The sequence below is a fragment of the Polistes dominula genome, unplaced genomic scaffold (assembly GCF_049000335.1).
Source record: "Polistes dominula isolate Pdom_NZ unplaced genomic scaffold, Pdom_raw_medaka contig_22, whole genome shotgun sequence".
Taxonomy (NCBI): domain Eukaryota; kingdom Metazoa; phylum Arthropoda; class Insecta; order Hymenoptera; family Vespidae; genus Polistes; species Polistes dominula.
The window spans coordinates 178,004-193,559 of NW_028300966.1; the positions used below are offsets into that span (position 1 = coordinate 178,004).

Here is a 15,556-nt window from a genome sequence, read left to right on the forward strand (position 1 = left end):
TTATACTGTACAATAAAATATAATCATCATTTAAAATCAAATAAAATCAATAACAATTGCGTAATTTAAATCAATGTGAAATTTGTTTACATATAATTGTATTTATAAACTAACGATACAAATAAAAGGATTCAATTTAAAAGTATACAATTGTACACCTTAAATTCGTTTCTTTACCTAACCTTTTATCCATGGAGAATGATCTGGATTTTATCAAGATTTATCCACAGAGGAGTTGTCCGTCAATTCTGTGATATAGAATTCTTCGTTTGACAACATGAAACTATAAATGCTATATAATTGGATTAAACGTTCAGAAAAATTCTTTAATTATCGACATATTATAAATAATTGTAATTGAAATAATATTTGAAATTTAGTACCGCCTAATACTACTGGGAATTTTTCTTTTTTTTTTTTTATATATATACTATTAAAAATAATGGGATCATTAACAAGCAGACAAAATGCTGGTGTAGAAGAAGTTGATATTGTTTCAAATCATGCATATAAATATCCTCCACGCTCTGGTTAGTATAATTATACATGTATATTTACATTTAATAAAAATATATAATTTATATATCTTTACAATAGGAAGCTATTTTGGTAGTCATTTTATTATGGGTGGTGAAAGATTCGATACTCCACAACCAGAAGCATATCTTTTTGGAGAAAATGCAGATTTAAATTTTTTAGGCAGTCGACCAACACCTGTATGAATAATTCCATTTTTATATTATACTAATGTTGAACAATTTGCACAACATATCGAGTCAAAGTATATGTTACAGTTTCCATATCCACCACCACAAACAAATGATCCTACAAAAACATTAAAAAGTTTAGTAAATATCAGAAAAGAGTCATTAAGATTGGTAAGAAATGTGGACCAAACTTCAACATCTTCCCAGTGTCATAATGTAAAACGTTATGGTGATGGCGATGCTGACAAGAAACCAAATCGTTTCAATATTGAATTTACTTTTGATTGCGACGTTAGATGTGCTATTACAATATATTATTTTTGTACAGAAGAAGTTACAACCAAAGGGGTTACGTATGTATTTTTTTTTTTTTTTTCTAATATTCATCTAAAAGAAACAGAGAGAGAGAGAGAGGGAGAGTAAATGTAACACTTTTATAGATATGTACCAAGAGATCCTTCTATGAATTCCGAAACATATCACTACAAAAAGGGTGCTAATCAATTGTTCTCTCAAACGTCCCATATATTTGATCCAAGTCTTTATAACGAAGATGATTTAATGTACAATGCAGACAGAGAAGTATGTATTATCAATATAACGTTTCAAAATACAAAAAAGTTATTCTGTATTTTATTCGTTTCGATTTTTTCTTCTTACATTAACAGATTATTCCAATAGCAATATATTGTATAGCAGAGGAAGGATCAGACGAACCAAAACAATCTCACACAACCATTGCTGTAGTAGAAAAACATTCAGATGGAACATATGTATTAAAAGCACTTAAGCAAAAACTTTATGTAGATGGACTTTGTTATTTATTGCAAGAAATTTACGGAATTGAGAATAAAAATACTGAAAGTGCAAAGGTAAATTAATATATAATTACATATATATATATATATATACAAATATTCTACGTATTTTGATCATTCAAAAATACTATATTGTACAGCAACAAGGCAGCGACGAAGATACAGACGATAATGGTTCTGAATGTGTCATTTGTATGTGTGATGTACGTGATACCTTAATTTTACCATGCAGACATTTGTGTTTGTGCAATGGTTGTGCAGATTCCCTTCGATATCAAGCAAACAATTGTCCTATTTGTCGTGCTCCTTTTCGAGCTCTTTTACAAATTAAAGCGCTTCAAAAAGCAACTGGAACTATTATATCTAACCCACCAATACCAGAGGTGGTAACATTATACTTTTTACAAATAATATATAATATTTAATATAAAACACAATAGAAACACATTTTTAAACTTGTAGGGTAGTTGCGAAAATATTCCAGCAGGTTACGAAGCAGTATCGCTTATAGAAGCTTTAAATGGTCCATATCCTCCAAGAACTACTGTCCTTGCACCTGAATCTCCTGATACACCCGATACAGACACAGCAAGCGCCATTCAAGCTGCAGAAGCATTGAACAGGTATATATTTCAAAATAATATTCTACAATAATTTATTGAATAAAAAATATTTTCTTACAGATCGGCCGAACGTACTCCTATTTCAAAGCATTTGTCTTCTAAGGATGGAGATATGAGTGCTAGAACTAGTGGCACTCCATGTCCCACTCCAGAATTTAGAATGTCAGTTCTTCTTGCAAGAGATGAAAATTCAGGATCACAAAAAGATTTACATGCTCGATCTCCTGCAGTAAGAACCAAATCTGGACATTCTCGTGATAAATCTGGTCTAAGATCACGTGATACTCTCAGATTAGTTAATGAAAAACAACCTGTTTCTTTGTACGAAGTAAGTTATAAAATTGTACTATTTCTTTTTACTTTTTCATTATACACATGATAATTCAAATTTTGTTCAACTTTCTTCTTCTATAGTATCAAAATTGTATTATAGATACAATTTTCTCTTTATGTCAACCATATACATTAGTATTTACAGGGCCAAGGACAAGACGAAGATAGCGAAGCAGAAAAATTATCTCCGCTGTTAGATGCAGCAACCAGTACTGAAGTTTTAGATGTTCATAATCATCGAATATGTGATGACATTGATGATGAGATTCAAAATACAGAAAATGATGATAATAATATTACATGCCATTCTCATTAATTTTGTAGAATTTTAAAAACAAAAGCAGGATATAATTTTATTTTTAAGCAAATATCACATTATGCTCTCTTTAAAAATCATCGTCCTATTTTATTTTAGTTCATGTATATATTGTAATTTATTCATCATTTTATTATATATATATATATATATTTACTTTATATTAAATTAGTATAGAAATTATATTTTGATGTTAAATGTAAGTACTGATGATTGTAAATATATAAATTTATGTAATGTCATTATTTTAAAATAATAACGTTCTTTTTTAATTACAAAAACGTGCTCTAATTATTATTATTCTTATTTAAGTAAAACTTGCCAATTTCATCACCATATTGTATGTGTTTCACTAGAAATTCAAGGATAAAATAACAGCAATGTTAAATATTTATTAACTTTTTTATTGAAATTGTTATTCAAAAGTTTCTTTTATGCTGTAGCAAGAACTTTTCGGAATTTTTTCCACTCTTCGAGTGGTCCATGCTCGGGCAAATATTTAACATTACAACCATCAGGAGCAAGACGACCAGCTGCTTTTAATTCTTCATATACAGCACGATCATATTTCGTAAAGCCCCACTTCTTAGATACATAAATTTTCTGACGACCAGGGAACTTGAATTTAGCACGACGTAATGCTTCTATTACAGCAGCCTTATGCCGATCTGATGAACGTACACTCATAATAGGTTGACCAATGTGTACTCTAGCAACGGTACCTTGAGGTTTACCAAAAGCACCTCTCATTCCAGTTTGGAGCCTATACAAAAAACAAATTTTTGTTTTTAATCTCTTTATAAAACTTTGATTAAAAATAACAATTTAACAAAATAATGCTAATTAAATTTACTAACCTATCAGCTCCAGCACATGATAACATTTTATTAATGCGGATGACATGGAAAGGATGGAGTCTCATACGAATATGAAATTGATCTTTACCAGCATTCTTAACCATGTATTTATTGGCGCAGATTCTACCTGCTTCAAGTGCTTCTGAACTAAGTTGTTCATATTCATCAGATACTAAATGCACACATAATGGAAAATCTTCTACAGAAGCCTTCTTCTTTCCAAGATCAAAAATACGGATTTTTGGATCCGGAACACCCCGACAAAATCTTGATTTAGGATAAGGTTTATTTTTGCAATAGCGATAACTGAAACATAATGGAAATATTATTTAATTTAATCTAAATTTTCGCGTATCTTTTTTGTGGAAAAAACACAATACACATAATGGGCCATGCAATGCTAAATCACAACTACTGTTACTTATACATGTGAATTACATTAAATATACTTTATTAATCAATTTTATTAAGAATAATATTTATCAAAATATATTCTTTATATAATAACAATATTTTGCAATGTCTATAAATGTTCTATAAATGAATACATACCACCTAGCTGGTCGGCGCCCCATTTTTGTCTGTAATTTGAAGAATCAAATATTAAATTGGAAAATATTTATTATAATTACTTATCAAATAAATTTATGTAAAAATTACGTTATTGGATATGCAATATATTCTACGATGCAACTTGATTATTAATAATAACTTGTAATAAAATCGCACTGACCTGCAACGAGGCTTAAGGCAGAAGAAAGGATACTATTATAAATCATGAACGTTGTTTAGAGGGAGGATGTGATGTTAATTCCAACTACGCTACTGTATCATCTATTGTACCAGTAGATGGCGCCATCGCGCCATGACAGTCATCGCTGACAAACACTGCAGCGCTGTAATCAAACGAGCTTTTTTTATTCATCGAAGGAATGTCTTAAGGTAACGTAGTTTATGACTCGATATATGCAATATACCTAGGTTATTATGTTTCTAGTATTGACATTGCATTTACAATATATATAAAATTAAATTAAATTTGAATAGTTCAGGGAGATGCTGGCCTATAATATATCAAATTTTAATTTATTTTTATCATGGAAACATCAGAGCTAACGGAAGAAAACCCTATGAGAAGTTCATTTACAGTTGATGATTTAGATATTGAGATACTACCTCTTATTTATGACATATTAAGAAGGTATGTATTTTAGTTACTGTGCTTATATTTTAAGTCTTATACTAGATATATGAAAACACGTATTGTTTATCTAAATATTATTTATATACATATCTTTAAATGTGTTGAAATAATTTTGCATCCAATCTGTTATATATACATTGAAGATTTAACATGTGTTATAAGGTTTACTAAGCGTTTCATATTTCTTATAAATAATACGTATAAGATATCTTCTCTCTCTAATTTTATTTGAGGTTAGGAAAACTAAAATGTAACATAATAATAATACAATTTGTAATGTACAATGTAATTAAAGATGATCATTCAATTATTTTCAGCGTGGAAAAAGATCCTCATGATACAACTCAAAAAGCAAAAGAATCACAAGATACTAGTCATAAAATACTAGAGTTACAAAAGAAATTGGATTCCGCAAGAACTCAGGTAATAATAATTCTTATAAGTACATATGTTATATATAAATATTGTAAAAAAAAAAACATCTTAAAGATAAAGTTTATTTTGTTTTTTTTTTCAGATTAAGCGGTTACCAGGAATAGAATATAGTAAAGAAGAACAGTTACAAAAACTTGAAACTCTTCGTAAACAGCTACGACTTAAGCGTGAACTGTTATTGAAATATCGTAATATGTGCACATTTGAAGTACCTAAAATATAAATATTGATATTTTTTTTCTATAAAAAATAATTTTGATAAAAGTTATATTTAACATGGGTATTATACGTTTTATTATGCGATATTTATTAAATAATGAACAATTAATCAACAAGTTAGCAGATTCTAAACCAATTAGACAAAGTGCTAGATTCGTAGTTTATTTATTTACACGATCAAAATCAATGAGTCAAACAAATCAATTAAAATCTCCATCGGAAGCAATAGAGATATTGAAAAAATTTGCCAATAATATGAAAGATGAACTAAAACAAATTAAACAATCTAAAAAGAAGTAAATACATGACTATGTATATAGTGCAATTATTCGTAGGATTTAAATTCTTATCAATAGAATAATTCTGTACTCTCTATGTAGTCCTTGATTTTAATAAATATTACTAATTAGAATAAATGTATACATTCATTGTGTTTTATTGTTAATATAAAAGAACTTTTATAGTAGATACACAAAAAAGACACTACCATAAAGGTTTATTTAATTATATGTTTATTAAATTATAGAACTTATATAAGTACAGTTACTTATTTTTGTAATAATTTATGATAATAATCTTTATGTTTTAATAGCTTTTTTTTTTCATTAAGAGATCAAGTCCATTTCCATACAAATTTTGCAAAAAACAACAAAATAATCAATTGTTCGATCAAATATTTGGTCCATTTCTCTATCATTAATAGCTGTACCAAAAAAAAAAACGTTTCAATACAAAAACTAACAACTTTTAAATATTATAAATAAAAATTGGAAAATACATTTAATGTAATTTTTACATACAAGCATGTCTTCCATTACTCTCAATTTCAATTGTTGAACATAACTCTGTTTGTAGATACTAAATATTAAATATCTATAAACTACTTAACTATTTATCAACCATCACTTTACATATTCCAAAATATAAACTAACAATGTCATTTTAAATCGATATTTATTTTTATATTAATGCCAACGTACAATTAAAATATCGATTTTTTCACATTGATTGTCTTTTTCAATCTTATTAATCAATTAATTACTTTATAATTAATATTTCAATAAACTTTGTACAATTGTGCAGACATGCTTGCGTCGATTTCAATTGGACAAATATTTATAACGAGGCAAGATTTTCTAAATTTAGAGTTAAATTTGTAATTTTTACTACAAAAATTAACTTTCAATTTTAATTTTATAATAAATTTTATTTTATTTTATATCATTAATATTAAAGTACTCTAAAAAATTAATTTTCTTTTTTTTTTTTTTTTTTTTTATACATTGGAAAATAAGACTTCAAAAACAGTAATCTTGTTTAAAACTAATTAAACATGACTCTTTAAGAGAAATGTTTTTTCTTTTTTTTTGTCTACAAAAATCTATTTATTCTAAAACATTAAAGATTTTCTTAAAATCAATATATATATATATATATGTACTTTGTATATAAATATATTTTATATTTTTGTAGGAGGGTTTTGCTCTGACAGAGGTTGTACACTAGCATTGATAAGATTGTGAGATCTACCTCTTCGACCTATACCTTTTTTGTTTTGAGATGTGCCAGATTTTTGTGGCATATTTTCTTGCTTTGCATTCTGAAATTCAAATGTTGAACTTGTTTCATTTAATTCTTGTGGCTAAAAATGCAAACACAATTTTAATTAAAATTATGCTATTATGAAACACATCAAAGTTACATTTCAATATTTATTTTATTATAATCTCTTCTATTCTACTTCTATCTTACTTGATTAAGAGAAGAATTATTTAATCTGCCTTGTGATTTATTTGGTTTGTTCATTCTGAATATTTGTGTATTCATAGTGTTAGAATGAGGAATAAGGTTTGATACATTTCCTACTGCTTTAGTGCGACCTTCTCTGAAAACTATTCGTTGACCACGTTTTATATATTCTGGATGTTTTATGAATCTGAAGTGTACCAATGCTTTATCTCCTGTTCTTAAACAATCCTGAGACATTGAGATAATAGAAGCAGTTTGTCTTATACTGCCACAGTGAACTGTAATATATAATGAAACATTAAATGTTGTTACAATTTTATAATATATACAAAAAGTAAAACAGATGTGTGTATGTGTGTGTGTGTGTGTAATTAATTTACCCATTGCTTGATATCGAGAACTGATCGTTGTAGGATGATGTAACACCAAGATTTCACCTTCAAATTCCCAGCATGCTTGAGGATTTAAGGCTGGTGCAACCATCACCATGCCTTTCCTAATTTGTGATCTTTTTATCTTTTTTAAAGCAAAACTTGCTGTTTGACCTCCTCTTACTTCACGAACTGGCATTCTTTTTCTGTGGATACTTTTTACAGTGATGGGTATAAAATGTCCCAAAGGATCAGGCCCCAATAATAAAGTATCATTTAACTTAATTACACCTTTCAAAGTTGTACCAGACACCACAGTACCAACGCCCTAAAGATTACCAAACTTGGATTAAAATGAAAGAGAAAAAAAGAATAGCAAAAGAAATTATTTTTTTGTAACTTACTGGTACAGAATAAGTATCATCAATTTGAAATTCTGCTGGTTCATCATCATGACTAGTTATTCTAGCAGTCAGAAGATTTAAAAACATTTTAAGAAGATCTAAATTTTCTCCACTCACATTAGATACTTGGAAAATGGGACATAATCTGTATTATAAATAAGTAAAACATTTAAATTTCTTATCTTTTGTTTATAGCTATAAGTTTGTGTAATTAAATGAACTAACCGTTCCGATACAAAATTAGTTGCACTAACAACAACATCGTCTGGAGTTTTGACTATGACGGGAACTTTTCTACAGCCAGGTGATTTCAATATTTTTATAAGCAATTTTAAATTTTCTTGTAAGACATTTGGTGGACACATATCAATTTTGGTTACTACCACAAATACAGGTACTGAAAGAGCTAAAGCCAATCCTAAATGCTCTTTAGTCATTCCAACAATACCAGCATTTGCTCCAACCATTAACATGCCTTAAACACAAAATAGTTTTAATAAGAAAAAGTTGAACTAGTTCTTTTAAAACAGCTTACCAAAATCTGGAGCATGTCCAGTCATTCCAAAAACAGTTGTTTTAAGATACCGTTCATGTCCAGCGAGATCAATAAACGTTATAACTTTGGATGATTTCTCACATATTTTTACCCAATCTAAGGAACCATGTTCTGGTTTATTGACAACATTTCCTAAAATACAAATACATTGTCATATAAGCATACTGTAACGCAAAATTGACAACGCAAATGATTTTAACACGTACCAACACTATCAAATCCAAGTATATCATTTCCAACAGAGCTAGTACGTCCCGTTTCAGCTTCATGTTTATGACGAAATAATTTTTGACGAGCTAAACCTCTTCCATTGTCTAATTCACCATGTGTCAGTACTCCTAAAAGTGTTGATTTTCCTGCATCCACATTACCAACAACAGCAACTCTACAAGATTTCATTGAATATTTTTAACAAAATTAATAATAGCTTCATTATTATTTTGATAATTATTTAGAAAAACCTAATTTCGAGAAAATCTTGCAGGTCCAGCCGCCTCCGTACAAGGCATTGTCCAGTCAAGCCTTGATCTACTTTACTTTGACGTAAGAGTACACAATCAGCTTCTAATGTAGCAGCGAGCGATTGTAAAGTAGCTACCGATGCTTCATATTCATCTTCTTTTAATCCATCCTCGGAACCATCTACAAGAAGCATAGTCAAATAATTAATTATGCAATATATTCTAATGTGTTAATAATCTTACTTATTATTATTACGATATGTACCTTCTGCAATACCAATGTCAAATATAGTTTCGCTTCCACCATCATGAATCCTTTCTTTTAGTCTTTTAAGCAGTAGCTCATATTGATCCTCCGATGGACTAACTAATACATTCTACAATTGTAAATAGTTTATTGTTAACAAAGTTCACATATTTGTTAGTTACAAGATTTATCAAATCTAAAAGAGATATACCTTTCCTCTGATACTCGAATAGTCTATCACAGTTGGTGATAGATGTTCTTTCCCTGAAGTTTGCGCAACAGCTGATGTTATAATTGAACCAGAACTAGACATTTTCTTTTTTTTTTTTTTTACAAATGATCTATTTATTATGAATTAGTAATAAATTGTATTTATCTATTGTATTTTGCTTGTTTTTATTCGGTTTTGGAATTGCTTTATGTACACATGTAGATATCAATCATTTTCCAATATTTAAATCCAAATCTTTTTCTATAAATTATTAACTTCAATCTATGCATAACTGATGCATACGAAAATTGTGCACTTGGTTATTAGTTAAATAACATTGTACTGCTTCTTAAATGTGTTATAGTTCAAATTTTCAATAAATTCAAAATACATTGAAACATTTGTTTGATACAAAGTAATCGATCTTTTCTCCAATTTGTACCTGAATAAATCAATAAATGAATTTAATGTTAATGTTTGACAAAACTTTCATAGTATTGTTATAATAGATATACCTTATTGTAGAAAGTTATGGTATAACAATAATAATATTTTTTTACATATTGTTGGTTTAGATAAATAATTTTAATAAATTTATCTACAATTAGTTTTGAAAATGTTCATTTTGATCTTATTATAACTGGTGGAACAAAATATGCAGAATATAATTTTAACAATAATTGACTGATGAAACATATGAATGAGAACATATTGTACGTTCCATAATGGAATTTTATCTATTAATATATACATATCAATAATTGAAATATATGTTGTAATTAATAACAACTTGAATTTAATTGAATAATATTGAAATACCTATAGTAGTTGCTTGTAAATGTGGATTTAAAAGGAACCAAAGAAAACTGACATGTTGACACTTGAAAATTACGAAATGAGTTGTCAATGATTGCGTGATATTACATTTTAAATTTCAGACGCACAATGTTTAAGTAAGAATCATCCCTTTCAACAAATATTCTTATGAATAAAATTAACAGAGCACTATTTTATCAAAATCAATTTTATTATTCTATTTTTAAACACAAAATCTCTAATACGCGTTTTATTTGTAAATAGCAATGATCCGCATCATTGAATAGTTTTGGATCATGCAAACTTTCTAATGTACGATCTTTTACAATTCAACATAAAGGAGCATTTCTAATGGACATCAATGTACCGGACGGGATTTTTCTTTTTCTTTTTCTTTTTTTACAGATATAAAAATTCAATATTATTCGAATCTTATGATTAAGAAAAAATATCTATATATAAATTTATATTGTTCGAAATTATATTTAACAATTATAGTAAACGATAGTTGAATGAGATGATAAGCAGAGAAAGGATTGGATCGTTCTTTTCGTATCAACAAAGTTCACCAATCAGAATAGAATATTATCATAACATTATGCGCCATATATATATATATATATATATATATATATATATATTTGTGTGTGTGTATATGTATATATACAATTAAAGAGATAGCCAATGGAAATAAACGAAGTGTAATATTCTACCTATAAGTAAATACTTTATAAAAGTGTCAAATGCACAGAGGTTATAAATAAATAATCCATCGTGTGTTGGTATTCAAGCGATTAATTTTACTTATTGAAATTTCTTTCTTGATATACTTATAAGGAAATTATGTAGTTACGATGGTGGCAAATACAGGAAGTGATATGACTGGATCTATTTACCATGAAAGACAGGTAAATAATACGTACATTTTTTCCACAACATTGGAAATAATGATTTAATAAGATCATTAATTAATTTCGATTATAGGTAAAAGAGCTTTGTGCTCTACACGCATTAAATAATTTATTTCAAGAACGTGATTTTAGTAAACAAGAATTAGATCAAATTTGTTATAGCTTAAGTCCTGCAGTGTGGATTAATCCTCACAAATCTTTATTAGGACTTGGAAATTATGACATTAATGTTATTATGGCTGCATTACAACGAAGAGGCCGTGAAGCAGTTTGGTTTGACAAACGCAGGTAAATTTTAACTTTCAACATCATATAATAACATTGTAATATTATTTGATAATATTTTAATCATTTTCTGTGAATATTCACATTTACAGAGATCCAAAGTGTCTTTGCCTTGACAATATTGAAGGCTTCATATTAAATGTTCCAACAGAATATAAACTGGGTTTTGTATTACTCCCATTGAAAAGGCGTCATTGGATTGCCTTGAAAAAAATTCATGGTACCTTTTATAATTTAGATTCAAAGTTAGATTCACCACAACTTATAGGAAAAGTGAGTTATTAAAATGATATTATTTGCTAGTACAAAATATAGATATAAACTTAATAAACAATTATGATATTACTATAATTTTACACAGGATAATGAATTGCTTGTATATCTCAAGGACCAAATAGATAGTAAAGAAAAGGAGTTATTTCTTGTTGTCTCTAGAGAGATAGATAGTAATCAAGGATGGTTAATGGAGTCATATGAAATTAAGGAAGATAATAATATTGATCATGATTCAATTAGGTATATCGAAGATGGCTATCCATCTGACATAGATTTAAAGAAATCGGAATCTAAAGAGATGAATGAAAACGAGGAATTAATATGTAATAAAAATACTAGATAATTTTTACTCAACAATAAAAGTGTGATATTAATGTGGGATAATATGATTTATGGAGGAAGGAATCAAGGCAAATGATCAATGGATTTTTTAAATTATAAGAAATACTATCGGAAGAGCAAAAAGTTAGAGTTAATGAATGTTTTTCTGATATAGAACTCTACAAAGTAGCAGTTCTGACTATACTTAGATTACTATCTCAATACATTGAAATTGTTGACAAATAATTTGAATTTCTAATTAATAATTCACACATGAGTATTATTAAAGCTTATATGTGATGCACTTGGTAGAAGTTGAAAAGAACTATTTGTGCTGAAATTTGTAATTTATGTTGCTTTTAAGTTATAATCATATAGAAAAAGTACTATATTTTTTGTCGAGATAGATGCATTAGAAAATTTTTGTTATTAATGAGAGGTTGTTTATTTATTATTTGTTATTGTAAATGCTAAAAAAAATAAATATTAATATTTATATTATGTTATTAGCTGGCATTGTCTATTGTTTTTTATTTTACAAATTTCTTTAAATAAGTAAGTCATTGTCTACGTTATGTAGATAGACAATTGAAAGGTTTTATGGATTAAAAATTGTCTCCATAAAACTTAAATAATAGCATATAATAAAATATCAGTATTAGTTAGTCCTTTTGTATAACTATAAAAAAAAAAAACTTATTCCACAGATGCCAAGATAATTGAATTGCATTTAGTAAAGTTTATTTTACATGAAAATTAATGTTTGATATAAAAGTAATATATTATAATAACAATTGTATGTAAAAAAAAAAAAAGACCAAAATAATGATCTTAAATGATATGAATATATATATAAATATATTTAAATTACTTAAAAAAGGACAGTTAATAGACAATTAATAGACTTATAGTTGTAAATTAATTGAATGTTACTTATCTTAAATAACAATATTCGATATTTAATTTTTCAAATGTTTTATCTAGGTAAAAATATGGCCTCATAAATAAATATATTGTAATTAATTTAAACACTTAAATACGTTCTATTTACATATTATCGCGCGAAATAATATAATTATAATAAACTTATAAATGTATATATTATAAAATCAGATGTTTAATGAAGACAATCTGTCCACTTCAAACACAATGTGATTTTATTATTACGTAATTATCAATAAAGAGTCATATTCCTGCAACTTTGTATATACATACAAATACAGATGCTATGATAAATCTTTAGATAATAAAAGTTTTTTCATATAATTATAAAGAAGGGAGATATTTAAGAGTGATTCTATTTAGATAAAATACCTTGTATATAGATACTTACACAAAATTCTTTTTTACAATAATATATATTTTACCACTTAATCGATAGAGCTGTATTCATTTTTTCTATTTCATGATATTGCGTATGAAGATAAGCTGCAGCTTTATCTGTATTTTCTCCATTCAGCCATTTTTCATATAATTTATGTACAGCTAGATTTTCTTCAGGTGTACTAATTGGTAAATCATGATACATAGTTTCAAGCTTTAATGCAAGTTCCCGAGGTTGAATATTATCTTGAGGCCTTATTTGTGCCCCACCATTTAAACATCCTAATATATATATATAAAGATTTATCATATGCGAGTAAAATAATTAAAGTAGTAAGTTAAAACTTACCAGAAGGACATGCCATAATTTCCACATAATCATAAGAACATTTTCCTCTTTTTAATTTTTGTACAAGATTTTGTATATTCCTAAATCCATTAGCTATTGCAAATTTTAATAATACTTTTCCATCTTTTTCTAATACTGCTTCTTGAAAGTCAGGATTTCTCAAACTTTTAAATTCCAATGTTGCATCATTTTCATCGAACAAATGCTTTGCAGCATAATGAAAGATAAAATCAGCATAACCACCAGATCCAGATCCTTTATGACTCAATAAATCATTATTTATTTTATCATTACATAATCCAAATGGTTTTTTAATTTCTCCATCTTCAATATCATTCAAAGTTAAATGACTTTCATTGAGCATTTGTTCCAATTCGACTGAAAATAAATTTGCTATAAATAAAACTGATTATATATGACATATAAAAGTAACATACTTGACGTAATAACACAATCCACATCTCGACTATTTTTTTGTTGATTATAAAAATCTTCACGAGATGCTTCTAATTTTTTATCATAACAAGGCATAACAGTAACATGATATACTTGTTCTGGCGAAAGACCCATATTTTCAGCTAAATGATACTTAACTAATGATCCCATAATTTGCTGTGGTGATTTGGTTACGCTTATATATGGTAAAATAAAATTACCATGGGTCTTCTCAGCATAACATACCCAGCCTATAAAGAAAATATTTCATCTTAAACGAAAAATTATATTTCAAAAGAGAAAGTAATAAAAAAAAAAAAAAAGATACCTGGGCATGAAGATGCTAACATTGGTAATTGCTTGTCAGTACCTTCTTTTGCAACTTTATAACGTTCAACAAACTCTTTGGCAGATTCCAAAAGTGCAAAATCATCGGCGATACTCATATCTAAAACTACATCTGCTCCTAACTTGTAAAAATATCCAGCAAGCTTGTGTAAAGCTTGTTCTGGTTTTAATTCGTAACGTTGTGCCATGGATAATATTGGTTGAACAGATAAACTTACTACTATGTACATCAAACACTCATTTTTCTGATTCTAATGACAAAAAATTGACGTTAAAAGTACATTTACAATGTCTTCATTAATTACTGATCAAGATTGAACTATCTATAAGATTACTTACTTGTTGTTGATTTACTTTTTCTTGAAAAACTCTTAAAAGATCCTCAGGACATTGTTGAGAAACTAACACACTTTCAGCAGAAGTAATGCATCCACTACATGCTAAACAATCAGCTAATGTAATTTCAACTTTTTCTAATTTTTCCGGAACATTATTCTACAAAATATCAAACATAGTAAGATTTAGATAATGAGGTTATGTAAATACTCATAAATTTTCATTAAAAACAATTGTTAAATGTACCTCTTTTAACGAATAGTACGTTCCATCTTCTTCAATTTTTATTTTTGCACCTGTTTTACTTTTAGACGTTTTGATTTCAACTGGCTTTATGCATTCCTAGAAAAAAAAAAAAAAAGAACAAAATTGTAATTTAACCTATGAAAGCAAAAATAATAATTTATTTAATATCTTGTAATTTTGTTTTTTTTACTGATTATTTACCTGTGATGGAGTAATGAAATCATCTAAATTTGTAATTTGTAAAGCACCACTAAATCGTGATGCCATTTTAAGAGGTGTATGTATTTTATATTTATTATTGAAAATATGACGTGTTAACCTATAAAATGTAACATGTGATACAAGATAATCTAGGATCTAAACAATAACCCCCTCTCCTTCAATGACTCATTCAATTCT

General features: G+C 27.4%; 6 protein-coding genes across 8 annotated transcripts; 3 read left to right on the forward strand and 3 right to left on the reverse strand.

The window, feature by feature from the left end:
• The first annotated feature begins 58 nt into the window (after window positions 1-58).
• On the forward strand, window positions 59-2,825 carry Mrgn1 (Mahogunin ring finger 1). 2 transcript variants are annotated; one of them, XM_015329057.2, is made up of 9 exons: window positions 59-530; window positions 598-716; window positions 795-1,060; window positions 1,148-1,289; window positions 1,376-1,579; window positions 1,666-1,908; window positions 1,988-2,148; window positions 2,209-2,476; window positions 2,618-2,825. In XM_015329057.2, the coding sequence occupies exons 1-9, from the start codon at window positions 443-445 to the stop codon at window positions 2,795-2,797; spliced, it is 1,671 nt and encodes a 556-aa protein (XP_015184543.1). In that variant the 5' UTR covers window positions 59-442; the 3' UTR covers window positions 2,798-2,825. The 2 variants fall into 2 exon arrangements, with proteins under 2 accessions (XP_015184543.1, XP_015184544.1); XM_015329058.2 differs by having other exon boundaries at window positions 60-530; window positions 2,627-2,825.
• A 360-nt stretch (window positions 2,826-3,185) lies between these two features.
• RpL10 (ribosomal protein L10) lies at window positions 3,186-4,498 on the reverse strand. The gene is made up of 4 exons (XM_015329023.2): window positions 4,388-4,498; window positions 4,207-4,235; window positions 3,655-3,960; window positions 3,186-3,560 (listed from the first exon to the last, which is right to left on the reverse strand). The coding sequence occupies exons 2-4, from the start codon at window positions 4,227-4,229 to the stop codon at window positions 3,230-3,232; spliced, it is 660 nt and encodes a 219-aa protein (XP_015184509.1). The 5' UTR covers window positions 4,230-4,235; window positions 4,388-4,498; the 3' UTR covers window positions 3,186-3,229.
• Window positions 4,499-4,617: 119 nt separating this feature from the next.
• MED9 (mediator complex subunit 9) lies at window positions 4,618-5,932 on the forward strand. Its single transcript, XM_015329025.2, has 3 exons — window positions 4,618-4,855; window positions 5,176-5,281; window positions 5,376-5,932. Exons 1-3 carry the CDS (start codon window positions 4,752-4,754, stop codon window positions 5,514-5,516), a joined length of 351 nt encoding a protein of 116 aa, XP_015184511.1. The 5' UTR covers window positions 4,618-4,751; the 3' UTR covers window positions 5,517-5,932.
• Window positions 5,933-6,003: 71 nt separating this feature from the next.
• Window positions 6,004-10,642, reverse strand: GTPBP1 (GTP-binding protein 1). 2 transcript variants are annotated; one of them, XM_015329022.2, is made up of 11 exons: window positions 10,331-10,642; window positions 9,512-9,953; window positions 9,319-9,430; window positions 9,054-9,234; window positions 8,799-8,977; window positions 8,572-8,724; window positions 8,262-8,511; window positions 8,037-8,181; window positions 7,642-7,960; window positions 7,265-7,539; window positions 6,004-7,112 (listed from the first exon to the last, which is right to left on the reverse strand). In XM_015329022.2, exons 2-11 carry the CDS (start codon window positions 9,611-9,613, stop codon window positions 6,972-6,974), a joined length of 1,857 nt encoding a protein of 618 aa, XP_015184508.1. In that variant the 5' UTR covers window positions 9,614-9,953; window positions 10,331-10,642; the 3' UTR covers window positions 6,004-6,971. The 2 variants fall into 2 exon arrangements, with proteins under 2 accessions (XP_015184508.1, XP_015184507.1); XM_015329021.2 differs by having other exon boundaries at window positions 6,004-7,154; window positions 10,331-10,640.
• Window positions 10,643-11,007: 365 nt separating this feature from the next.
• Josd (Josephin domain containing) lies at window positions 11,008-12,629 on the forward strand. Its single transcript, XM_015329017.2, has 4 exons — window positions 11,008-11,235; window positions 11,312-11,526; window positions 11,616-11,796; window positions 11,885-12,629. Exons 1-4 carry the CDS (start codon window positions 11,182-11,184, stop codon window positions 12,140-12,142), a joined length of 708 nt encoding a protein of 235 aa, XP_015184503.1. The 5' UTR covers window positions 11,008-11,181; the 3' UTR covers window positions 12,143-12,629.
• A 329-nt stretch (window positions 12,630-12,958) lies between these two features.
• Window positions 12,959-15,529, reverse strand: LOC107070632 (putative cytosolic Fe-S cluster assembly factor AGAP009023). Its single transcript, XM_015329014.2, has 7 exons — window positions 15,359-15,529; window positions 15,158-15,253; window positions 14,915-15,070; window positions 14,556-14,826; window positions 14,230-14,478; window positions 13,793-14,170; window positions 12,959-13,725 (listed from the first exon to the last, which is right to left on the reverse strand). Exons 1-7 carry the CDS (start codon window positions 15,422-15,424, stop codon window positions 13,484-13,486), a joined length of 1,458 nt encoding a protein of 485 aa, XP_015184500.1. The 5' UTR covers window positions 15,425-15,529; the 3' UTR covers window positions 12,959-13,483.
• Between the last annotated feature and the right edge of the window lie 27 nt (window positions 15,530-15,556).